Below are 27,902 nucleotides of genomic sequence, written 5' to 3'. Positions count from 1 at the left end.
TTGGGGAGATGTGCGGGCACAAAACCGTTACTTTGCCTTGCCTAAATTTTGAATTTTTGCCCCTTGTTTTTTTTATACTTTGAAATTTGTTCGAGCCTAATTTAGATTTTAAAGATAAACATGAAAAATTTTGTTAATTTTTATTATTGGGGGAAAGTGCAGGCAAAAAAAAATACCCGCCTTGCCCAAATTTTTTACTTTTTGCCCCTTTTTTTTTCACTTGAAATTTAGTTCGGGACATAACTCTCAAACTATAAGAGATATCAACATAAAACTTTGTTGGTAGAAAGATAACATTAAGTAGATGTGCAGTGCACAAAAACCGTAACTTTGCCTTGCCTAATTTTGGAATTATTTTCCTTTGTTCATTTCTAAACTATGAACTTTGTCCGGAACATAACTCTAAAACTAAAAGAGATATCAACATGAAACTTTATAGGTAGATAGATCTCATTAGGTAGAAGCGCAGTGCAGAAAAAAACATAACTCTTCCTTGCCTACTTTTGAATTTATTGCCCTTTGTTCATATTTAAATTTTGAATATTGTCCGGGACATAACTCTGAAAGTATAAGAGACATGAAACTTTATAGGTAGAACGATCTCATATGCCAGATCTGCAGTTCTTTAGAACGGTTACTCTGCCTTTGCTTAATTTTGAAGTTATTGCCCTTTGATCATTTTAATACATTTACTTTTGTTCGGGACATAACTCTAAAACTAGAAAAGATATCAGCATTTAACTTTGTAGGTAGATAGATCTCATTTGGTAGAAGTATAGTGCATAAGAACCGTAACTCTGCCTTGCCTAGTTTTGGAGTTATTGCCCTTTGTTCATATTTACATTTTAAACGTTGTCCGGAACATAACTCTGACACTATCAGAGATATGAACAAGGAACTTTGTAGGTAGATGACCTCTGTCTTGCCTAAATTTGGAATTATTGCACTTTGAACTTTGTCCGGGACATAACTCTGAAACTACAAGAGGTATACATTTATGTGTCCAAAACCTATTCGGGGAACATCACCCGGTCAAACCGGTTCTTGTTTAATCTAGAGTTACGATTTTGATACATGTCTTTCTTGATCATTTGTAAATATTAACCCTTTCACTGCCACAGGGACGGCTTAAGCCGTTCCTGTTATTTTCGGCGTATTTGCCATATGGACGGCTTTAGCCGTTTCTATTAATAATAATAATAATAGTAATAATAATAAATTATAATAATTTAATAATAATGTATAATAATAAAATATAAAGAAAATTATATCATCGACAATAATTATTATTTATACTAACAGAATTGGAAAATATATAATTATTATAATTACTTAATAACAAATTAATAATAATATATTAAATTAATAATATAGTAATTTCTTAGAAAAAATCCTCTGGCAAATAGCGTGAACAATAAAAACAAAACCCTCTGGCAGCGAAAGGGGTTAATTTGTATTATTTTATAATTAATTGCCAATAAAACTTGTAGACAAACAATTCAAGAATCCAAAGCATACAATCATTTATCATTGATATCTTTTATGGAATTATATTTACATAGATTAAATTTAAAAAATCGACCATTTCGGACAAATTTACGCATAAAAGTAGGTATTTTATTGAATTTGATATATTATACATTCATTTGTTACAACTATTGAAAAATGAAATTAATATTAGTTTACCATGCAGTTTTTCTACCTTTGACAACTTTTCAAGAGAAAGAAAGAAATGATATGGTGAAAAGTACTAAAGGGTTATAAAATACGTTGACATTTTATGGGGGTCCATTAGCCCCAATTTAAAAAAATTAAATTTTAGGGGACGTTAAAATTTCTTCTTCGTTGCCTTTTAAAAGGTACATTACCAATTATGCACGCAAAGTATTCAAAAGCTATTGTTTTTTTTACAGAAATATATTTCTGATCTAGAAGTTTTCTGTCACAATTGCCTTTTTTTACATTTCATTTTTTCGGTGGATTCCTTTTTAAAGTAAAAAATTTTATTCAACAAAAAAAGCCCTTTATTTTCTTTTTTCATGGGTATGTAGGTATTAATTCGTTCTAAATGTCAAATGTGATAATGTAAAGGAAGAACCATCATAAAATTGAAATGATAAAATCATCTACTGCTGATACCGTTGATAAGAGCGGGAGTAAGAGTACGTTATTATCATCAATAGTTATGTGATAACAGAAACGTAAAAGTCACATGATCTCTTGATTTCCTCAACAGACTACTTAAATCAAATACAAAAAGATATTATCCGGAGCTCGACCAATGTGGAATTTTCCAATCTGATCCCATGGTTTTCCAAAATGCTAACATTGAAATGTATTTTTATTACATTTGATAAATACTATTTGATGAATTTAAGGTGCATGTTAACACTTTATTTTCACTTTTATTAGTGAAGTAGATGTGAAATGAAATAATCTATCATATTGTACAAAAATGTTGGCTTAATTCATTTTTTTCTGTCATTGTAATTAACAATATTTTTATCAAAATAAATATTTTGTCTTATAAAAAAATCTTTTTTGTCTAGAGTAAACTTTCATTAAAACAATTAAATCTGGCAACAAATGTGAGACAAGGGAATTCCGTCTGGTTATTATAATAATCACAACCACGGAGCCTTTGTATAATATGTAACGAGATAATTTAAATCATCTTCAGTCTTGTGCGTTGTAAAATGTCTGTAGGAAGAAGTAAAACAAAGATTTCTTCTCGAAATCGCAGTATTATTTTTAGGAATACTGTTTTGTACACAATTTACATTCCTTTTCACAATATTTTGGTTTACTCTGAACTAATGGTATGACCTTTGCAAAGAGTTTCAATTGGAAATTAACATCGTTGTACTCGCAACGGGTCAATACAAAGAAAGGTGTTCAAAAATGTAGTTGAAAGACGTACGTCTTACAAGAATACTTTAACTAACCCCATTGTTTTTCCAGCGAAAATAGATTTTTGGAAAACTGTGTGCCTTTTTCTAGTTAACTTAATATAAACCTGTTACCTGCCAGACAACTTAACGATCTTAAGTTGAAGTTAAACTGCCCAAAATACAATAATTCAAATGTCTTCTTTGTAAGAACCATGTGTTGAATAGTGCCAAATGACGTCATTGAACGTCAAACATCTCATGCAATTATTATTCCAACAATTCTTGGACAATTTTCGCAAACAGTGTGTTTACTTGCATGTCTCTTACTCAAAAGAATGAGAAAATAATTGTGTAAGTATAAGAAGAATGATGATAGTAATCTTATTATGTTTCTTTTAAAATTTCAAAAATTTTCGCTCCCTTTTTTCGGACATTGGTTCATTAAAATTTGAATTTAATGATTTCAAAAGTGTTTCAATGTTTTTTTTCTTTAAAACTAAATATTGGGTTTTCGGGAAGAAATCCCGTTTGTTTTAACATATTTTAAATTTGCAAAAACATATTGATCAAAAAGGGTCCCCGGTCAATTTAGATAACTTAAAAACAAGTTTTTCGATGGAGGGGAAAACAAAAAAACGGCGTATGGTCCCCAAGTAATAAAAAGCGCGTGCCTTAAATGAGAAAACAATGTACGGAACTAAACAAAATGGCATTTTGAAAGGGGAGCCCGCATATTACAGATAAGACGTCAAAAGACAAAGTTAAAAGCAGACAACATATCCTCAGGGTGATTCAACATTATTTAATTAGGAATATTGGAATCACTCAACTAGAAAATGCCAAATAGTTAAAACTAAAAATCACATGACAATCACAACAATAATGTCGTGCTGAACGATCTTTAAGGATCATTTTCAAACCATTTTCATTGGCAGATTAATATACAAGGTGTCAACTTATAAAGGACAAGTGGATTAACATATAATAAATATGTACGAGAACAAAAATTTAATAATTCCTTGAAAATTATTTTGGTTATCATTAGCATGTGTGTTGCGCCGTAATGTTTTGTACATGTATTGCTCGCTTCATAATTTTACCACTTCATCTGATATCAGGACACAACGAAGGTTTCTTATAAAGCTAGCAATATAAATATGGCCAAAATGTTATTGTGTTAAGATTTGTTAAAACATTTATACAAAAAGAATCACCTTTTTAATTTTCGAATTTATCATTTCCAGTTGGAAATTTTTTTCATTTGCAATATTCTTTGTGATCTGTTTCATGAGAAACAACATAATATTATTTTTTATTTTATGTAACGTTTTATATTGGTTTTATGCAACAACTTACGAAGAAATCAAATGTTTCCATATTATTCTTAAGTCTCAAGGCTATCATTTATCTCAAGTGCAGCATAACAACAGTTGCATACAATTTCCGTCCACTTGTTTTGTATATTTATAGAAAATTGACTACAAATTGTAATCCCTATGATGTCATCATTTTACGAGTTAAATGAGGGAAAAGCACAAATATATCTTATATTATTTTATATCCTTCTTGCGTGTACTGATGGTGTGTATTACACTGTGTTTGTAGAAAACATAGGCTACATTGTAAAACATAGGCTATTAATAGATATATATATATATATATATATTATATATATTATATATATTAATATATATATATATATATATATATATATATATATATATATTTTAGGTTTCAGAAACAACGTTTTCTTGCAGTGAAGTAAATCTGTATTTCTTAGATTTATTTTGAAACGAAATAGTATTTTTGTTAAACAATATATCATGGGTTTTGTTTGTTTCATTTTTTACTCAAAATATTGCCAAAAATGATAAACTATTTCAATGTTTATTGATTTCATTACGGTGCAAATTTGTATATGTGTCATTCCTGTTTTGAAAATCGGTCAAAGCCGCTCTTTTTTGATAGATGATCACTGATATGAGATTTTGTATTTGATTAATGCTCCCTTGGTACTTTTATTCTGCATATGCGTCATATTGCATGAGTTCGTTGCCATGGTTATTACATAACATGGTGATAACAGTGTTGTTAACGATGAGTCTGCGTGATGTAATAATTATTGAGCACACACATTAACATTAAATGTGATTTACATGAAAATATTGATAGCATAGTTAAGTTTACTCGTTTTGTAAAAATTTATAATTCAAACAAGACTAGTATCTGAATGTGTTTTTTTTGATTTTGACTAAAACAATTTGCGTTGATAAAACCAAAATAGCAAAAATAGTTTTCTTCACTTTCTTGGAATGTCTCTTCGTTCGCTGTGTTAAGCAGTTCTATTACGTCACATCTTAAAAATCAAAATCTATTATAGTATATTTGACAATGTTATTTTTTGATCCCAGAGGACTTTTATTCTTAGCTTTTCATCTTTTGATAATAAGGACTTTATTGTACTTAGGAGGCCATTAGAAATGATGTTACTCCTGTTATATCTGAGTGTTTCAAAGTTCGAGATGCAATCATATTTTAAATCGGAAAACCTGATAACTGAGGTACATAAATGTTCACAGAGATTATGGTGACTAACATGTATGCATCATATTCTCTTTTACTAAATATTGACATGGTTTTTTTAAATATTTTTGCATAAGTAATGCAATAAATATATAAGCATATTAAGTATTATAGTTTTGAAGCAATGAAAAGCTACTGATTATCATTTTAAATGAGATGAAAAAGAGCAACTATCAGATGGGTATTCATAAATACAATGTTAAGACATGTTAATCTGTATAATATTTACTTCACAATAACAGGTGTCAAGTGCCGTGTAGCAGTTGTGAATGTTGCCCCAAATTTCTTGTAATTGTTTTTTTCCCTTGGCCTTCGGGATCAATGATTCCGACTTGTTAGTGTTAAGGAATGAATACAGTTTAACCCGGTGCTAAGGTGCGTGATGTTGCACGTTTATATTATTTCTGATGTACGGACTCAATTAAACCGAATCTGCATTTTGTATATGATATTGTTGTCTTCATTGCTTCCGTGGGATCATCCCTGTTCCAGATTGATATACACATAAAAGCCATTTAAGGGAAATTTGTAAGTGTTATCTATATATGCATCGATTACTGCAACGTATTTGTATTAAATCTATATCTATTTGATAGTATTTATAACTGTATTTGTACGATTGCAGTTAAATACAAAATGAAGTGACAGTTATTCATTTGCATTTAAAATCGAACATTTTAACACGTTTCACGTTATTTCCCTATCAGCCAGGCAGGCCACTCTAGTACATTATTGCACAACATAAAAAGGGTAAATCATATGACGTCAGATGTGGCGTGAATAAATTAAATTACATCAGGAATTCTCCTCCTTCTACGCCCAATGTAGTTTAACATATCGTTACCAATTCCCATTATTTTAAGCATGTTATATTGGAAATAGATATTATATTATCTGGCGTTGTAATATATGTTTTTAAAAATTTCGGTTAATCGTTTAAAAAGCTTTGTAATTAATCTCCCAGGCAAGATTGTCATTCTAATTACATTGTGTCACTACTAGTGCTTTGAAGTATCGAACACCATATCATGCCATCACGCAAATTCACTTTTAATGAAAACGATATCACTTGATTACGTAATACCATCAGCAACGGTAGCATGTATTGCGTTACAAAAAAAGAGGTGACATTGCGCCTTCTATTCCTGGTAGGACCAATTCTTGGTATAAAATGTTCATATCTGATTAAACAAGCCAAAGGTTACCATGCAAAGACCTGCTATACTTGTATTTTAATATATCTGTTTATATCTTGAACAGCTATGAATATGACAGTTTTAATATGAAAATGTCCAAAATATATTTTGTAAAATTGCTATGCTTAAAGAATCTAAATAGCTCATTGTTCTTAAATTTAAACTCAATACGTTAAATATGTATCTATTTTGATGAGGTTTACTCGAAGTTTCTTACTTCATTCAGTGTCAGTTCAAATATTTGAAATAGAAAACATTTAAATGCAATAATGTTTACACTGAATCTCTGGAAAACATTTCAGGTTTGCTTCGTGTACTTACACCAAGCGTTTCAAACACAGTGTAAATGTTTGCGGTCTTTACACTCAACATTCGGATACTTTTGTCGTTAACACAGCTTTTCTCTTTATTGTTAGAAGACAATGCGAATTCAGAACAGACTAAGATCAGCCGGTACTTCCGTGTCATGTAATTTTGATCTGCACTGTTTGATTATAAATCCAATCAATACTTATATTGAAAATTCCCTAAAGAGATTAAGAATTTAGCCAGAATGAAAGACGAACAAGTGATAGAATAGACTGATATAGTCGCCTAGCGTGAACATATTCTGAACCCAGTTTTTGGATTTTGTAAAACTAAATGATATTAGTATTTATACATGAAAAAAAAATCATTCTGATTCATTTGGTCTAAGACATATGTAATATATTTTGAAAAATATATTGTTTTCCGATTCGAGAAAAACACATTGAAAATTTAGTTTAAAAAAATGCTAAATAAGGATAATTATTTTAATCAAAGCACTTGTTGTTGAACACAATCAGTGAATCAAGCAATTAAATAGCATTTCTAATTTTTAACGTTTTAAATCTAGTCCACTAGATAAAACACATTATATTATAGTTATGCATTATCGTTTTAAGAGGCATTAAGTTCTTTGAAAATTTTGTTTTACAACTTATTCCTTTAAACATGTTTAAAGGAAAAACATTTATTGATATCTTAAACAGTAAATCTCAATTGAATTACTTCATGCCGGGGATATCGATAATACAATACATATAACAGGAGTAAAAGGTTTTACGAAATTCAATAAGAAAATTTGGAGTCGACGCCAATTTTACATGTTAAGAGAACAGAAATGAAAACAAAACTGACATATAACTCAATTTTTATGGCTTAATATCATTAATCTGATGCTCAAATGAAAATTTATCAATATTGTAAGTTTCAATAAGCATTTTCAATATGAAATGAATGCATAGATTTTAATGATTACTTATAATGCGTAAATAAATATTTGCAGTATATATGTGATATATTATTGGATGTTTTGAAATTGTTTTAGAAGAATAACGATATACTTATATAAAATTTCTCTTAAGTGTTGTTACATTCTTAATAACAACATATAGAATCTTTGATAAATATGATCTGTTTGGCTGCATTTGTTTATATTGATCGGGTATCTAGATACAAGGAAATAAAAACGAAACTGAAATACTAAAGGATAACCAACACGGTACGATTGGAAAATAATGCACGCCAGGTTTGAATGAGAGAGCATGTCAAATACAGTTGTATTTTCAAGCTATCGTCCATGCCCAATAGCAATTGCGCAAGCAGTTTAAATCCACATGCATAATATTATGGTATTATTTTGGTAGGTGTTTAATTTCTAGAATTTAAACGACTTGAATTATTGCGATACAACACAAGCAAAAGTGATTTCCATTTCCATTTTTACATGTTGTAAGAAAAAGAAAAGATATGTTGAACTACCGGTACAATGAGCGGAGAAGTGATTTTCATGAAACCATTTTATGTTATATCATATGACGTGAAATCATTTCTTTTCTTTATGCTGTGCATATATCGTGTACTAATTTATTTGCCTGCATACATTTTTATAAGGGGAACAGTGACAGAATAAGAAATTTGTATTATCTATAGATGTGTTCATGCGGCGGAAGAAGTCACTGACAACATATTATTATAGTCATGCATACACGTCATTATCAACAAACCTACAAAGTGTTATTGAATTTAATTTGAGACAGTCTTACTGCAATCTTTGTTGCTATAGTTATTTGCGCACCAATAATCATTTTCACGAAGTACAGTAGTTTTTTTCATATACTGAAGTGCAGAAAAACTGTTTGTTTATCTTTTCCCGACAAGACAGAATGGATTAGATCAAATCCTGTTTTTGCAAGATGAAACCATTGTCAGTTACATAAAACAGTCAACAGATTGTAATGCCAATTTCATTGTTATAATTTGTCTAACGCAAAACAGTTTTGTTATACATTCGGACAATCGGTTTTATCTTTTTGTTACGACAATATTGTATTGAATCATTGTATGTCCTTACAATGTTTAGAAATGCTATGTTTTCAACTGTATCATCAGATTACTGAATAATGTTTCTGTAATAACAGACTACACGCATTGTTCCACATTATGATTCAGGAGTGCTGTCAAATTTACTACTAGAAACAAAACATTGATGTCCTGTTATTACATGAAATATTAACATAATCAAAAATAATTTAACATTTAATAAGTATGGACTATCTTATATGCTATTGTGTGTACTTGTACATTAAAACTATTTTCAGTATGAGAATATGTTGCAATTGATAAATATTCATTATTTGGTGTGTTTTCTTTATAATGGTTCGTAAACATACTTATTCTCTAAATATGTATAAATAAAGAAAAGTTAGTTTCACTATTGTCTTAATATTAATAAATTGTTTCGGTTAAATTCCTTTTATACCATTGACATGCAGAATATTGTTAAGAGGCCGAAAAGCAGTAGGAGAACAGGGGAAAAAACTAACAGAAGATGTTTCCTGCATTTGTGGAATAGACATGGATACTTTCTTTAAAATCGTATTGAAATGAAATTTGCAATTGATTGGTTAACTTATATATATCAACAAGTTTCCTAAAACAGATAAACTTATTCTTTCTTTATTTTAAAGTAGATTTTAATGATCTACTTTTAGCACATTGATCTCAATTTCATTTGATTACAATATCAACACCTAGAAGATCTGCTTATGTCATCTTGCAAATTAGATTTTAATGACAACATTATCACCAGGTTATATAATATCCATGGCAACTATCGCAAATGGTAAGATATAAAGGTAAAATGAGTTCAATGAAAACCACATGTGACAAGTTGAGTCATTTTATATTTGCCTTCATCGGACAAGAGCAACTTATATAATACCAATGTTATACATTTCAATTCAAAGAAATTCTACTGAACAAGAGACACATATCAAACTAACCGCGATAATTACTCACGTTAAGATAGATAAATATTTTTTACAAATCGTATTTGTGTTTAAAATTTTACATGTTTGATTAACGAACGCTTGAAACTATGATAATGACAGCAACGTCATAAAGGCTATTACACTGCAAGCTTACGATCCCAAATTGAAATTAATGAGTAATATAAATGATATTCACCCAAGATCTAAAATTCCAGAAGTTTTGACTTATGACTTATTTCATGTGAAGATGCCATGTGTCCACAGTGACGATGTCACATAAACCCAAAAACCTGACCAGATCATATTTACTAGAAATACTCCGTCGAGTGAGGAAATTTTATTAAAAAGATAACATGATATGATCAAATTTTAATTACCAAACGTTTGATGTGATTAGAATGAATTACTGACTATGAATGTAAGATGAAAGCAGGTATCTGAGTGGTGTAAATATTTCAATCTCTAGCAATTCCGAGACGTCAGATAATGAATTGATATAAAAGAACAAAAAGTTTTTTATTTCTCTCTATAACCATATATTGACGACACATAAGGGATTGGAATTGTTATCGATGACACTTTACATGATAAATCAACAGAATTGATTGCAATTAAATTAATTGATTGCAAAAGTACATTTGGACAAAGTAATGCCAAAACAGTATTTAGTCGGAAAACAAGTTTATATTCGATTCTCAAACATCAAAACAAAACGATGAAATGTTTTACCAGATATTCATTCATTCGTGTTCATAATTCTATCAAGCAGCATTTGCCAGTAAGTTAATAATGCTTTTTTAAAACTTAATGATAAACATAGGTAAGATGAGGTATACATTTACAATACTTTTTTTCTTGTTGTTTTTATTAGTTTATCTATTTATTTATTATTATTTTTTTTTTTTTGTTTGTTAAATATCTTGAAACCTCCATTTCGAACAATGTCAATTTAAAAAAAAACTTTTGCCTGACCTGAAGAGAGATACCATTTACGTATGCCATGCATTGTTAGTTTAAATATTTGTAACACCATATACCAGGTGTAATTATGTCAACAATGTAAACAGTGGGAGTATTTCTTTACTTGATGAAGTGGGAGTATTTTTGTGATGGCAACGCACAGAAAATGCTACAAATAAAAGGTTATTGAACTACCAAAGGAATAACTAAGGTTATCAACATAATTGAAACAATCCTTAATTTTCATATTTTCTGAAGGTCGAAGATACGGGTACCTCAGATGTCTTTACACAATAAATATTTTTTATTATTTCTTTTCACATTGATGTCTTCGTTATTTGCTTACTTCCACAATAGATAAAAACGATTTGTTTAAATAATATAAAAAAAAGTAAAATAAAAAGCTATTTTATATTAGTCAAGTCGTGCCTTATGTGTACAAATTTTATAAATCATAAATTGAACTGATTCTAAATTATTCTATTTACATTATTATTATAATTATTACTGTAAGTTGTTGTTTTTGTATATGCGAAATTAGTTCACCGATCGATCATTAGATGGATTCGATTTTGTAAACAATGTTACAGTAGTAGGCAAGTTCTTACAGCTTACTATCCGTTCCGTTTAATATACAGCATCATGTGACGAAACAAAGAAAGATGTCAAGCAAGCGGTACCTTGGCTTTGTGACAGAAGTCTTTACCAATATAACAAGCTCAAATGATAATAGTTTTGTCGATAATATTTGAGTTCAATTTTACATCAATTGAATTTGTATTAATTTTATTATAAAAAATCAATGGAATAAAGATTAATTTTTCTTTAAAATCATATTATGCTGACAAGACAGAAAAGCAAGTAGACATTTGAGGATTACATTAATAATTTTAAATGCTGTTATCTTTGTTTGTGAAAGTAATAAACTAGGGAAGAGAAACAACGGGGCCAAAAACATTCTCCTGAGCTGAGGAAAAAATAGTATCGGTATTATAAAAATCTGCGAATTTATCCTGATTAAGAAGATCACAATTTTCATGTTAAAGTGTTGAAGACTGCTTAAGCCGCTGCTAGGGAACGTGGACGGTAGCTTTTGTCAAGGAACAGGCTCAGTCAAACCGAGCCTGCAACGTTTTTAGTTTTGCCATGCTGGGCTATCTTAAGGAATTCTGTTTTCCTCTATTATATACATTCACAGTATGGAGGACAAACTGCTCTGAATGAAATTCACAATACATGTATTATGCTTATATTTCACAAGTGTAACAGCAAAAACTACTAAGATATTTCTAACAAGTTCTCATAGTGTAGGTCAAAGCATTCCGTAGTAAGTAGTCGGAAAGTTGTTTTTGTGATCAAAGTCACGGTGACTGGCTTCAAAACAAAAACGGTCATCTCCTCATTTTGACCAGCTTCCGCATCAAAAGCATGGCATTGTTATCCATACGTTTCTTAAGTTGTTGTCCGAGAAAAGTTTTAAGTTCAAGACGTTAGGGACGGTGACCTGACAGTCTATCATGCAACACCAACTCTTAGGACTGTATGCTAAATCGTTCTCTTTCAATGGTCAAAGCTTGGGTAGTCTTTTCCATAAAATCAACTGACTTTGACAATTATATATTAGTCTTGAAACACCACAACATAAAATCTTAGAACTGTCAGCAAAGGTGACCCTTACCTTTCAGTGACTGACCTCAAAATCAATATTGGCTATCTACTTGTAATGACCGACCTTACCATCAAATGTTGGAACTTAAGTCAAAAGTCTTCTTTGGTTATGGATTGTTTCAGAAAAGATAAAACGTTGTTATTATGTTAATAAAGGAAAACCAATGAACTCCTGAGGCAGGGCAAAAGTTGACTCACAGCGCAAGTCACTCGACGCGCGCGGACGAACAGAATGTAATCAAAATAGCTCATAATGGGTAAACTTTATTCATTAGATGTTTGATTCAAAGAACAAATGAACGTCGTATAAAAACACCTAGAATTAGGTTTTGTCGGTTACTACAATCAATGCTTTAATCAAAATTATACACAAGTACTAGTGCCCTTTTCTCTTCTATTTATTATGTAAATTGATGACACTACATGGATTTGAATATACTGTGACATTTACACAGAGTAACGATAAACTGAACGAAGATTTAAATAAATTATTCACATCCTTCATTGGTTTGAGAACTGAACATTGAGAAACAAACTTAGTAGAATCAATACTAAACAAAATTAAATTTGAGGCTTAATCTATTTTTTAAAAGATATTTTCCATCCATGGTAGTCTATTATGACGGAAACTTTCAAATATTTGGCATTTGTTTTTTATCTAAGGGTTATACTTAAATGTTATACGAACCAAAATGTTTCAATGTAAGGCATGAAAAAAAATTCATTATGCTTGATGATCATGTTAAGTAAAATTATACCACTTACCTCCTAAAAACACTTTTTATATTTATAATAAAAATATTATTATTTTTCCAATTTATTCATTGCAAAATATTTTTTAAAATTTTTAAAAAATTTTTAAAGTTATTATGTTTTCATTTTAAAAACTGTTGAATAAAAATTTTTTAAGATTGTTTTTGGTGAGGGATGTTTTTTATACCCAATTTAAAATGAAGTGTTTAAACCCCAAAATTAGGGGTTGTCGTTTTCCACACAATCACCCACTCTTGTAAATGAATTAATTCTGAAATTAATCATACAACTCAAACATCCCGGCAGTACTTAGTTTATACAAATTTATGTTAGTTCGATTGTGTTGGAAGCTGAAAGCTTACTTATAAACACATAAGCAAATATTAAACAAAACAGATATATTGCTGAACAATTAATGAAAATGTTGATTAGTCTTTAATACATCAGCGCTACTTGGCAATCTTCAAATTTGGGAAAGCTATATAGGATGGGTTTTTGTTAATATGTTTTAATATTCTAAACCATTCCAGAGACGCCCAAGAGTTTTTGTCTGTAGTTTAGTTCGATTTATCGTAAATTCAAAACAATCAAATTTTTTTTTGGAAAAACATTTTGTTTACTCCACATTTTCACTTGTTATTTAGTAATATTTAGCCATTAAGCCATATGATATAATTGAGAATGACAATTCATTATAAGGTACAAAATAAAACTATCAGTACCTCTGTTTTTGTATGGTTTGTTGATTATTTACTCTTCACATTGCTTTCATTCCTAAATATTGAAAATTATTATTGACTAATATGTGATAATATATGTTTCTAGTATACTTTTAACTAACTCCTGTTACTCAATTTACTGTACCTTGATAGAAAAATATTTTCTACTGTTTTGATACAAAATGATTTGCAGTATTTCCCCAGGCAAATAAAAGTACAAGCATTTATTTATTTTCTCATCTTTATGTTAATTGATGACACTATGAGGATTTGAATTGTTTGACATTTAGATTGCTATGGTTTTTTGATCTTGTTAAAATCAATGAAAATCTATTTGAAGCGAATTAACTTTATTTTATCGTAGGTTTCAACATTATGAAGAGTTATAATTATAGTATATTTGTATATTTGTAATACAATTTAGAGAGTTGAATGATTTATGACTGATTTTGCAAAATAAACATTTGCTTTACATTAGGCTTCAGAATGTTTATACTTATGGAACTTCATGAACTTGTAATTGGTTTGTTTGCTAATCATCTTTCCGCTACTACGTTTATTGATAAGGAAAATGTTATAAACTAAACATAATTGGCTCCTTAAATTCCACTCTCACCGTCATTGTAATTTGTAATGTGTTTGTTTTTTCTCTTAACACAATTATAAATATTTGGGTAAATGAATCACATTCTTTGAAATACACGCTTTGTCTGCATTTCAAAACTCGCCATAGTCAGTAATATCTGCTTTGTCATTGTTTTGAAAGTGATGTATCCGTTCTTGATATTTGTAAGCGGCATTTGTTGGGATGAACAATAAATGAATTACTAGGATACAAATGAGGTATTGGCCAATGAGCAAGTAATTTCAGTTTTCAGACAACGAAATGAAAAAGGATCTTGGTAACTCAATTTCATCAATTGTATCCGTCATATTTTTGTGGTATATTTTATAGAGGGAAGCTTTATTATTCTCATAACTTTTTCTCTTGTAGTATTTCATAAACCCGCAAGACAGGGAAAGAAACTGTGTTGACCAATAACATGATACATGTATTTAATAATGGTTTGATAACGGCTTTTGTTTATTTGTATGTATCTTTTGCATTATGCTTCCTATAAGTTTCAGAGACATCATCATGAAAATAAAGATTTACCTAATTCATTTTACTTTTAAAAGTATAAGACATAAATGATTAAAAAGCTGTTTTAATTGTAAAAGCCTAAGAGCGTAGTTTGATTGAGCTAACGAACTTCTTTAAATAAACAGGTAGTTTCTTCATGTGAATTACCTGTTGTATTTTACTTAATTTTATTTATTTTTTTGTTGTTGTTGTTGGTGGTGTTGTTGTTGTTGTTGTTGTTGTTGTTGTTGTTGTTGTTGTTGTTGTTGTTGTTGTTGAAGTATAAAATATACATGTTATAACAATAATTGAATTAACATCTCTAGCCATGCAGTAATCATTTATAAAAAATACATTTCCCGCCCAAAAACAAACAAAAATGCAAAGTAAGGTCAGCAAAATTATATTTAAATTGCTAAATCTCTTTTAATTAAAGCACCCAATGCTGAAAATAAACGATAAATGAACTTATTGTTTCCCCATAAGATTGAGTATAATTCAATTTTATAACGTTTAAAACTTAGTCTATCATATTAAAACACTTCATGTTGCTTTGTATGTTTGGTTTAGAGACATTTAATACTTTGAAAATAGAAAGAATATAAAGCAAAGTAACGGGAGGATTTGCAAATGTGAACATTTTGAGCAAATGTAAATTGTCATTGAAGGTGGCAACCCTGGCATAGATTAAAACGATTAGCTGCTTTGAAAGTCATGGCTTATCTAGAGTCTTGGAAAAGTAATCTAAATGGAAATCTAAAAGGTCGACTAACATGACCTCAATGTCATTGAATTCAATATCAACACCTAGAAAACCTGCTTATGTCATCCCGCTTATTAGATTTTAATGACAACATTACCACAAGCTTAAATGATATCCATGGCAACTATCGCAAATGATCAGACCAATAAATTATTTTTTTTCGTCTTTCCTTGATAATTTAAATATATAAAAATAGCAAATATTTAAATGTAATTATGTATACATTTGAATCTGTGAATAAATTTCAAGATTGTATCGTGGGAGTATGTTTTGATATCAATTATATGAAGTGTTCAAAACACAATATTGGGGCTTGTCGTCTCTAGATACTCACTCACTCTAGTTACTGAATGAATTCTGAAATTAATTTTCAAGTTTTCAAGTTTATTAATCATACAACTCAATCATCCTGGCAGTACTTATGAACATATTAGAAAATATTAAACAAATCAGAAATGAATGAAAATGTTGATTTTTTTTATAAAACATTCTTTGATACAACAGCGTTAATGTACAATCTTCAAAATCTGTAAAACTATATAGGGTGGTATTTCGTTTTGATAATTCAAACAATTCCAGAGACGTGCAAGATTATTCGCCATTAGTTTAGCTCGATTTATCGTTAATGCATTTCAAGTAAATATATATGTATTATCATTTTGATTTTTCTCCACACTTTAACTTGTACATAGGTCAAAATACCCATAGTATAGAATTAAGAATGACAATATCAAAAAACCTCTTGTTTCTGTATGGTTTGTAAATTATTTACTCTATCCAATGTTTTCGAATATATGTTGCTTGTATATATTTCATTAATTAACACATAACTCATGTTACCAAATTTACTTTATCTTCATAGAAAAATAGTTTCCAGGAATTGTTGCGAATTGATATAAATTATTTTTACGTATTTCCCACAGAAAATAAAAGTACACAAGTTTAATTATTTTCTCATGTCTTTGTAAATTGAAGACACTATAGGATTTGAATTGTTTGACATTTAGATTTCTATTGTTTCTGATCTTGCTCAGATCAATGAAAATCTATTTAAATCAAATATACTTTATTTTGTCGTGGAGAGGAACAGAATATTACAACATATTGAACGATTTTTATTATAATAAGTTATTTGTAATAACAATTAATGCATTGAATGATCTAGATATTACCTTTTATGACTGATTTTGCAAAATAATAGTGGTTGGTCAAATTTCAAACAAGCAATCGGGCGATTTGCTTTACATTAAGCTTCAGAATGTTTATTACCTTCATGAACTTGTAATTTGTTTATTTGCTAATCATCGATCCTTTTTTAAGTTTGTTGATTAGGAAAATGTTATTAACCTAATTTAAATGACTCCTTAAATTTCACTTTCACTTTCTATGTAATTTGAAATGTGTTATTATTTTATTCTATCTCTTAACATGTTATTTCTTTATTCTATCTCTTTCCACAATTATAAACCATCGTGTAAAAGAACTATATTCATTCGCAATACATGATTGGTCTGCATTTTAGTATCGCAATAGTTAATATAAAATAAGTTTCCTATAAAAGATAAACTCATTCAACAGTTTTAGTATGAAAAATATTTTAATGATGCAATAAGCGCCTAAATCTCAGTTTAGATTTATTTAAATATCAACACCTAGAAAGCCTGCTTATATCAGCTCGCAATTAAGAATTTAATGACAACATTATCATCAGCTTAAAACTAACTTCATTTTTCAAAGTTCTCAAACCACTGAAGGTTGTAAATAATTTAAATATTTGTTCAGTTTATCGTTACTCTGTGTAAATGTCACAGTTAATTCAAATCCCTTTAGTGTCGTTAATTTACATAAATAAATAGAAGAGAAAGGACATGCGTGCTTTATTATCTTTATAATTCAATTAAAAACATTAATTGCAGAAACTGACAAAACCAAATTGTCAGTATTTTTATACGACACTCATACGTGTTTTGTATTCAACATTTTACTTGAAGCTCACATGACCAAAGTTTGCCTATAATGAGTTATTTACATGAAGTGGTTCAAACATAGGTTTGCTGTTTCTAGATCGTCACCTACATTTGTTTCCTTATTAGTTCTGAAAGTAATCATAAATATAATCAAATATTTAACAAAAAAGAAAGTACTGATCAGTAAATTCATTGTTGACTGGATTATAAAAAACGTGATTTCAAACAACAGCGTCACTGGGCAATCTTAAAAATATGTTAGTCTATATAAGGAGGCATTTCTCTAAAATGTTTTGACATTTCAAGCCATACCAGACACCTGTACGATTGTTCACTTTTAGTTTAGTTCGATTTACAATAAACTCAAACAAGCAAATACTTTTTGTCTAAATATTTTCCTCGACACTTTAACTTGAGCAAAGGTGATACATTTGTAATTGGTCATAAAATCATAAGATAGCATTAAGAATGACAATATCAAAATACCTCTTGTTTCTGTATAGTTTGTATTTTATTTTTTACACTGCACTTTAAATCAATGAGATCTATCCTCTTTCAAAATTTGTAGTTAAAATCTCTTGTAGTCAAAATTATTTCCCAGACAAAATATCGGCAATGGACTGACCAATTACCAGCTGACTCCAGTATACCCCTTAAAACTTCGTTTGTTGTGGGTATAAATATCTTAAAAAATTACTTTCTTCACTATCATCAAGCTCATTGGTTTAAACGTCAAATGGATCTGAATCTGATTCTAAAAACAGTTGACGCTAAAAGTCTGCAGATGTAAATTCAATACAATTCATCTTAATCTTTTTGCACAAAGAAATAAATTCTGTGGTTATGTAGAGGTTATTACTTTGCAAATTTTATTCTGGACTTTATCACATCAACATAATTTTTGTAGTTTTATACTGCTTCTGTTTTTTAATTGGTTTTTAAAATGTGTTACCATTAGAGTTCCAATAAACGAATCACAATGTTATATCGTTATAGAAACAAGAGGCCATGATTGCCCTTTATCGTCCACTTTTTGAACTTAAATGACCCATAATCACACAATCTGACAATGTTTATGAAAAGCACATTAATTGCGACCTCTACATTGTTAACAAGTTTTTTCCTGTTTTGACCTAGTGACCTAGTTTTGCATTGGATATGAATATATTTCAACTTAACCTGTACATCACTGAGATAATCATTTAGACAAAATCTGGAAACAAAGTGATCCCTCGGAAGCATTAATCACAACAAAATTACAAGATAATTGCAGACTCGGTTTGATTGAGTCTGTACATGAGGGATAATGAAAATGTGCAAAGTTTATTAGATACTCAAATTGTGACCTCTAGAGTGTTAACAACGATTTCCTTTGATGTGACCTGGTGACCTACTTATTGGCCCAAGATGACCCATATTTAAACCTGTTTATCATAGAGTTATACATTTTCACAACGTTTGACGAAAATCACTTCAAAATTGTGACCCTATAGAGAGTCAACAAGGTTTTTCACAGTTTTTCAAAATTTAACACAAAATTTAATAATTTGACCTTGACCGTCTAGGTCATTTAAAGCTCAAGGTCAAAATAAGTTCAACCTTTCAGAAGGTCTTGTCCAAAATAATGTGTTTGCATAAATAAAAATTTCATTAATTGGACCTTCAAGGTCATATATGATTGTTTGTTTGTTTGTTTCATTTTACGGCTTTTTCCAACAGTATTTCAGTCATATAGGCGGGTAGTTTCCTAACCATCGTTCCTGGAGAGTTACACCAGTACTAGACTACCTTCCTCCGTGCTAAACTACCAAAACATCTCCCGAGGATCGAACCCACGCCAGAGTGATAACTGGATTAGAAGTCATCGACTCTAATCCTTCGACCACGGAAGCGGTTATATATGAGTGAAAGACAAGGTATGTCTTGTTAACATAAAGGGTTTTCCTTAAAAATTATCATGTTTAATCCATTCAAAAATAACAAAGTTATAGCCACTAAAAGCAAGAAACAAGCAAAATTTGAACATTTGACATTGAAGGTCAAGGTCATCTATGGATGAAGGTGAAGGTTAGTCTTGTCTGCTGAAAAGTCTTGTCCCATGGGTTGCTGTGGTCAAGGATGAAGACAATACACCAAAACTTTTGAAAGTTATTATCAACATACAAGTTTTCGGACGGCTACGTCAACATCAACGCTTTTTTAAGGCGACCTATAAATATGTTTATCCTGAATGAAAATCCAATTGGCGAAACTAAATAAAATGGAATTTTGAAAGGAGATCATAGGTTATGAAGCCTGCGTATCACAGATAAGCTGTCACAAGACAAAATCAAAGAGCGACAACATATCCTCGGGGTGATTCAACTGTATTCAAGTGAAAAATACTGGAACCATTACACCAAACTTGTAAAAACTGAAAGTACCAAAAACATGCACTCACAACAATAATGTCATGCTAAACTATCTTCAATGATCGAAAATATAATATCTTTGATTAAATGTAAGGGGTGACTTTTTACAGTCGCCAAACAGCACAAATAACACTGATGTGACAATAAAATAGAGAACAACAGAATCTCTAAAGAAAGCCCAACACGGCACAATTGAAATTGTTATAATAACGGTTTTATTGAGCCTGTTCATAGACGGTACTGTAGATTTCAAGTTACCATCAACGTCCTATTGCACCGGCTTTAGCACTGAAGTGAAGTACTCGGCAACTTTTTACAGCTGCCACACAGTTGATAGGGTCATTTGTGAAAAGTTTCACATTTTTATCATAAAGAAAAAAGTGTCTATTAACCATATAACTAGAGGGACAAGTTGAAGTTAAACTGGACTTGCCTTTTGGCAAGTTTATTTTAAAAAATCTTTCTAACACTTAAAACCAGTTCTTTCTGGTGTTTCTTGTCTCAAGTTCTAGTATTGTTCCATTCGAATCAGACATTTTGAATTCAAAAGTAGATATTCTATGATTAATTGAAGATATTCTAGAGTTTATGTTTTAAACTTCCTCCATAGGATCCATTATATGCAAACGTTAGTCAATGCTTCGAGTTTTGACATAATTACCTTATTGTCAATAAACGGCCTGAATTATGACAATACTGCGTCTGAGACTGTGACATCATATCAGAAATGGATGGTTGTAGTTGATGCAGAAAGCATCTGTTACCTACATTAGAGAGAATTGACTGCAATAAAAAGATACTTTTTATCAATAGCGGTGCTTTTTTGTTCAGTATAAGGGTTTTCCGCATCAGGTGATACCTAAGATTTAGTCCGTTTTCTGCTTTTACCTATTTACTCTCATATTATTCAATAGTATTTTAAACTTACTAAGTCATTTCTGAACCAAATCTGGTTTTGAAGTTAACCGCCATCTTGACGCATGCGCAAAACCAAGCAGTATCAATGTTAAGCCGTCGGCTGTGCCCTGTCCTGTTTTTGTTTGGGGTCCACCTGGACTCCTTGCTACTGGTTCTCGTTGATAGGTCGTGAGGCGCTTGCGTTCATTGAACGCCGCCTTTCCCTGTTGACCTTGTTTATTGGCGTCCGCGCCGAAGCACGACGCCCTTATGGAATGAAATCAGATTTTGTGAAAGGGCGACAGCAACTTCTCGAGCCTTATAGTCGGTCATAATAAAAGCCGATCATTCCGATTGGTATGAGGGTGCTTGATTAAAAAAAAATGTCTCGATATGTACAATGAATAGTGAACTGGAGAATTTCGCAATGCATGAAATAACCTTTTCCGTCTCTTCGGTTTTTTTACTTATCATTTTGTAGTACACAGTGGGTTATTATGGTATGTTAAAATAGAATGATGAGTTGATGACCTAAACATTCCGAAAATCTATTTATAAATGGGATGTACTGCTATCGGTAATTCCCGGTCTCTCCCGGTCTATTTTGACCGGGATTTACTAGTGACCGGCGAATAGTATCACACGTTTATTGTCCGGTCTCTCCCGGTTTTGGAGTAGATGTTTGATATCGTTACAGAACAGAACAGATATTTTACAGATAAATAAGCTTTTTTCCAAAATGAATGTTTGTCAATAATTAATAAACATAGATCAACTCTCAAATTTATTGATTATTATTATACATAAACATACAATTCGAAAAAACAACAACAACAACAACAATAGCATGTTTCATTTTATCAATATGAGATAAAAACAATAAATATGTACAATAATTGAGAAAAAGGTACATTTTTATGGTATAAATATGACACTATCAACTTTGAAACTTTTATTTATTTTGTTATTCGTGTTTAGTAAAGATGCCCAGGAATTATTCAAAGTTACAAATTAGATTTTATGAATTATTCAATTGATTGATAATTTAAAAAAATGATAAAGAAAAATACAAATGTACATGTACATGGTTTAAGAATAAGCAATATTATATATTGAAAGATTAAGCATAATTTACTGATTTCTAGTTCAGTTTTGACTTATAATCGTCGGTCAATATGACTATTAAATTCTTAAAATTATTTTACAATTTTAATCAAAAAAAGAGTAGTAAACGTGAAAACTCAGTATTAAAATAGCACATAAAACACGAAAAAAGAGAGGAAAACAATATTCATTAAATCTGTATTTTTTTATATTAAAATAGATATTACAATTATTGTATAATAAACAATTATGCTCAACATGATCAACATGGTCATATAACCAGTGTCATATTTTTACTAAGTGTGAACAGATACCTTAAGAGGGGGTCTTCGCTAAAAGCGATAACATAATAAGAGACAATTCCACAAGTGTGGTGTTGATCATGCGTTACACATATGGATTATAAATGATTGTATACATGCATATCCGTTGCTATTAATAATCATGATCATAAAGAAATAACATTGTGAAATATGTACGTCAAATATTTGTCCATATTATATGTAATTATTAAAATATATGCATTCATGTCTTATTGAAAAAATTGACTTGGACGATATAGAAAATAAATTTCTAACTACCTACCTTTATTAACATTAAATGTAAATACGGTAATATCTTTATAAATAAATCTTTTTGGAATTTACAATATTGATAAATCTTCATTTGCGCAATATAATATTGATATAAAACCATAAATAATACAAAGTTACAGGATCTTTAAATGATGTTTTGATGATTGATGATAGAGCATGTTATATGTTTAGTAAGAAAACAAAATAGCAAAGAACATACAGTTATGTGTGTAAAAGTAGCTAATTGTGACTTCCATACAAAATACTAATTCCCTATGATTTTGCAAATTGCCAATATAATAAAATCAGCAAAAGATGTGCAAATGGCAAATGAGTATTTTTGGTAAACCTAACAAAATACATGAAATAAAAAAACAATTTCAAGAAATAGAAATGATCGCTTTTCTGAGGCATAACTGGCCTTTAAAGCCTATAAAGCTATATACCTGATGCCTTTAGTTTACAAAATTAATATCTGAGATGTTGGTGGAAGAATAGTTCTAAATTATTTACAAGAAGGAAAATTGCCTCAACATCGAAAATAACAAAAATGTACATACTCCTCATTGCAAAATAGTTATAACTCGTTAAAACTTTCACAAAAAGATGTAAATTAGAGTTAAATCATTGCATAATAAAACAATGTTTGTTTAATTCTTGTCCATGCCCTAAGGGTTCGATTATGTTTTCATGTAACGTGAGATATATTAAGATAATACTATATCAAAGTCTTGGACTTGATTGATTCATCAACCAAAGTAGAAAAGCATAGCAGTGACATTAAAAATAATATTTTCTTTCATATCAGATTCATTTAAACATAATGACAGCAGCTTCAAGCTCATAACACAACACAAAAGGACATCAGTGCGCCAAGAGGTAAGAATATCTCTATTATTTTTTATATTTTGTGAATAATTTTTAGTGAATATTTATTTACATTTCAAAATTTTTAAATGTCATCCTAAATAATTGTTCTCTTGTAAAACTCTATTACTCCATTGAGCCTTTCTAGTTTGAAGATATTAAAAAAACAGCATATAACCCTCGTCATAGATATGTGGTGGTCAATGACATCCCCTTCAACACAGGATGTGTCTTATAAATAATAAATAATAATCATTTTTAAGGAATAACTCACATTCACCTTACCAGAAATATTAAAAGTAACTCATCTAAAAACATGAACACATGCCACAAATTTACGATCAAGGGAAAGAAATAACTTAAGGAAATATTAACGCATGCATATGGACATATCATTTAAAGAATTTGCGTATGTATTACTTATACCTCAAATTTTAACAATAAGCGCTGCATTTAAATTTCAAATGAGAGGACTTATGTTAAAATGAAAAGTAAATAATTTTCTGAACCATATTTTCAATTTATTTTTTGTTACATATATCATTACAGAGGTAAATGTTAAACCATCGTCTGATACCCACGGCCAAAATTATCAGCCGTTAGATTTTTGGCCGATATCCATCATTTTAGATGTTAACCAAAGAAAGCTTTTTTCATTGATGGTGGCCTTACAATTTCAAGTTTAAAACGATGTTCGTTATAACAGACACAATTGCGGACCAGTCGAGTAAAGTTCAATATCATAGATATGAACGATTTCCAGCAAAGAATCAAAGAAAATTTACTGTTATGATAGTTATTGCCTTTGCCTTCAAAACATATCGATATTATACGCACCTTTTGTTGTATATCGACGCAAATCTCGATAAATTTTACTAACGGCTTGGTAACATGTTAACCGTGGGTATCAGACGATGATTTAAAACTTTTATGAAATACATTTGTTTTGTTTTTTACCCCTGCATTAATGAATATAGATTTTTATATCTAAGTATCATATAAAGCACGATTAATTGGCTCTTTTAATAAAGATATCAATCAATATTTTATATTCTCGATGTTCAACAATTTTAATAATTTATGCAAACAACGTTTTAACAACGGAGCATCCTAAAATAGTATTTACTGTTTCATTTTCGATGGATAAAATAGTCAAAATATGTTGTCAGACAAAGTCATATTCAATGGAAGTGAATTAGTGTTAATTAATATTTTTTAAACTACTGTTAGTAAGAATCAAATCAGTAAGATATAAAAATAATGCAGTAATGTAATTTATACCAATAATATTGACTTTTTATGAACACTATTGTGGATATTTCATTTATAAAGTTCACCGTTACATGTTAGATGTTGTGCTCTGCTAAATCCAGTTCTAAGGGGTGTAGATAGCAACTTGCGCCTTCCGATACCGTCCATGAACAGGCACAATGTAACATAGCGGGCACCAATATCATTTTGTTATTTCATTCTGGGTGATCATTAGGGATTCTTTTTACTCAATTGTTTGTGTTGAAAATATTGGTAATACATAATAAAGGCAGTTTGTTTAACCTTATCTTTTTTCCTTATCATTCCTCTAAAGATAAGAATCCTTAACGTCCATAATAGCTTTAATAATATTATACCTTTATCATACCTTGTCATTATGAAAATAGGTTTTAAATCTTTCGAGCTGTAGGAGTTGCTAAACAAAAGGACCGATCTACCTATTATTTTTCCTTCTCTATTATGTATGTTGCTAAAGTTTTGATCTTTGATATTAAAATTCTTTAGTTATTAAAATGACAGTGTCAAATTTGAGACTGGTCAATCTTGTACATAAATTCAATAGGAAATCTATTGATTAATGTTATGATTTAGTTGATTATCAATTACACATATAAATTTTATTTGTAGCTTTATAACTTTGAAGAAGTAAAAGCAAGAAACATCAAAAGAAAGAAATTTGTAAAACAGCAGTGTTACTCTTCAATCCGAAACCTCACTAGAAACGAAAGATACCTGCATGGAAAGTTAAGTAAAAGTATACTTCGGGCATTAACGACGCCTAACAATTCAATATTATATTGTCGAGTAAGTAAAGCCGCTTCAACACATATGATCAATAATCTTGCCGAAATGTTTAATTGTGATATTAATTGTTTAAGAAATTCTTCCAAATTAATCCGGAAGTTGCCGTATAAAAAGAAAAAAATCGAAATTACAAACTCTTACAAGTTTCTCTTTGTAAGGGAACCATATGGTCGATTATTTTCTACGTATTCGAATAAGTTTTATTTCCCAAAAGGATATTGGTATCCATTAGGTACAAATATCATAAGAAGATTAAGAGAGAATCCATCACAGGACAGTCTAATATACGGCCACGATGTAACGTTTGCTGAGTTAATACGGTATATTGTGGAAGAATTTGAAGTTGGTCACATTATGGACGAACATATCAGACCCATGGCTGCCGAGTGCAACCCTTGTAACTATGAATTTGATTTTATTGGTAAATTAGAAACAATGTCATCAGACATTGCTTATCTTAGAAATGAATGGAACAACAGACATTTCAGTAAGAAATCTCAGGAACATTTAGGAAAAAGGACAAATTTGTTGTCAGAAATGCAACATTTTCATTTAACCCTGAAAAAAATAAATGGATCACACATCAACATATTCAATCTTTACCAAAGGGCATGGAGGTACTATCAGATAACCGCAGTCATATCTAAACATATCAACATGCCATTTTCTAAGAATAAGACTATAAACTATGATAAATTCATACAGGAACTAGAGAAAGCTAGAAAAATGACGGATGTGTATAATACTACAGCAGTTAAAGCTCAAAAACATGAAGCGATGGTACAGGCATATTCTACTGTTCCAATAAGGGATATAGGAAGATTGAAAACTTTTGTCAGAGAAGACTGTTTGTTGTTTGGATATGAGGAGAGTCTTTCATGGCTATTTGACAAAAAAGTATCCACCAAAGAACAAACTACATTCAACTATTTCATTGGCCTTGATTGAATTTAGAAGGATAAAATGATAATGTATGAATAAAAGGCTTTGCACACAATTTTATAACTTCGAGCATTTTTAAATACAATGTGTTTGTAATAGGTGTTTCCAGATGACATTGCTTTGATTGTAGTAAAGAACAAAGAAATATCGTGAAAGTTTTGCCTGTACTTAAAGGTTAACTTTAAAACAGTTCCTTTTTTATGTTCAGAGATATCTCAACTCATTTCCTGTCACTTTGGAATATATACCAACTTATGCATTTTTCATTAAAGTCAAGTGTTTTATTATTTAGTCCTACATTTTATGATAGAATTTCATGTAAAATGTTTCTCACACTTAAATGAATTTTTTCACCTAATTTTATGATTAATAATTTTTATATTTGATGAAATATTATAATTAAATGAACAAATATCAATGTGTTACTTTTACAATGACCTAATGACTTCAAAACCAATAACGGTCTCCTACTTGTCAGGGCAATGCCCCTTCAAAATTTTAAAATTATATAGGCATTATACCTCTTAATCGACCACATTGATTTCACAAAGCATTTCACCGTGACTTTGATCTTTGACCTACTTATGATAGCATGTTACACTTCCGAGCAAATAATTAAATTTCAAATTATTTGTTAAGCCGAATATTACTGGCATAATACATTCGTCCAGACAAAACGCTTTACCTATGAAATATTTCTAATGCAACATCGCTGTTAGACCTTCATCGGCTTGAGAAAAACTTATTTCTAAAATACGATTCACTAAAAATTCACTTGAATGTACACCAGGACTCGAAATAAAAATGTCGTTCAAATTATAATTATCCTACATTGGACACAACAATTCGTTTGGTTTTTCCCATGTAACGTAAAAATAAAAGCCGTTAACAACAAACACATCCGCATGAATTCTACTAAGACAAACCTTCAAAATGTAAAGCCGCATTTACTAAATGTGATTTAATAAGAATAGTTATTCTTAAAAAAACTGTTTACAAACTAGATGTATGTCTCAGTATTGTTCTCAATCATGTTTATTGACCTCTTTCTTTCACAGCACCATTTAATGACATTTTGATTGTTACTTCAATTTTGGATTTGGACTCAGTA

General features: G+C 29.9%; 1 protein-coding gene across 1 annotated transcript; it reads left to right on the top strand.

The window, feature by feature from the left end:
* The first annotated feature begins 23,718 nt into the window (after positions 1 to 23,718).
* On the top strand, positions 23,719 to 27,181 carry LOC132759740 (uncharacterized). Its single transcript, XM_060751562.1, has 2 exons — positions 23,719 to 23,785; positions 25,673 to 27,181. Exon 2 carries the CDS (start codon positions 25,874 to 25,876, stop codon positions 26,795 to 26,797), a length of 924 nt encoding a protein of 307 aa, XP_060607545.1. The 5' UTR covers positions 23,719 to 23,785; positions 25,673 to 25,873; the 3' UTR covers positions 26,798 to 27,181.
* The last annotated feature ends 721 nt before the right edge of the window (positions 27,182 to 27,902 follow it).

Source organism: Ruditapes philippinarum, unplaced genomic scaffold (assembly GCF_026571515.1).
Source record: "Ruditapes philippinarum isolate M1 unplaced genomic scaffold, ASM2657151v2 ctg678_1_1_1_1, whole genome shotgun sequence".
Taxonomy (NCBI): domain Eukaryota; kingdom Metazoa; phylum Mollusca; class Bivalvia; order Venerida; family Veneridae; genus Ruditapes; species Ruditapes philippinarum.
This window is presented reverse-complemented; position numbering and strand designations above follow the sequence as displayed.

Bases quoted from the DNA above. Each gene is read 5' to 3' on its own strand.
- LOC132759740 (XM_060751562.1), top strand. From the start codon at position 25,874: ATGATCAATAATCTTGCCGAAATGTTTAATTGTGATATTAATTGTTTA.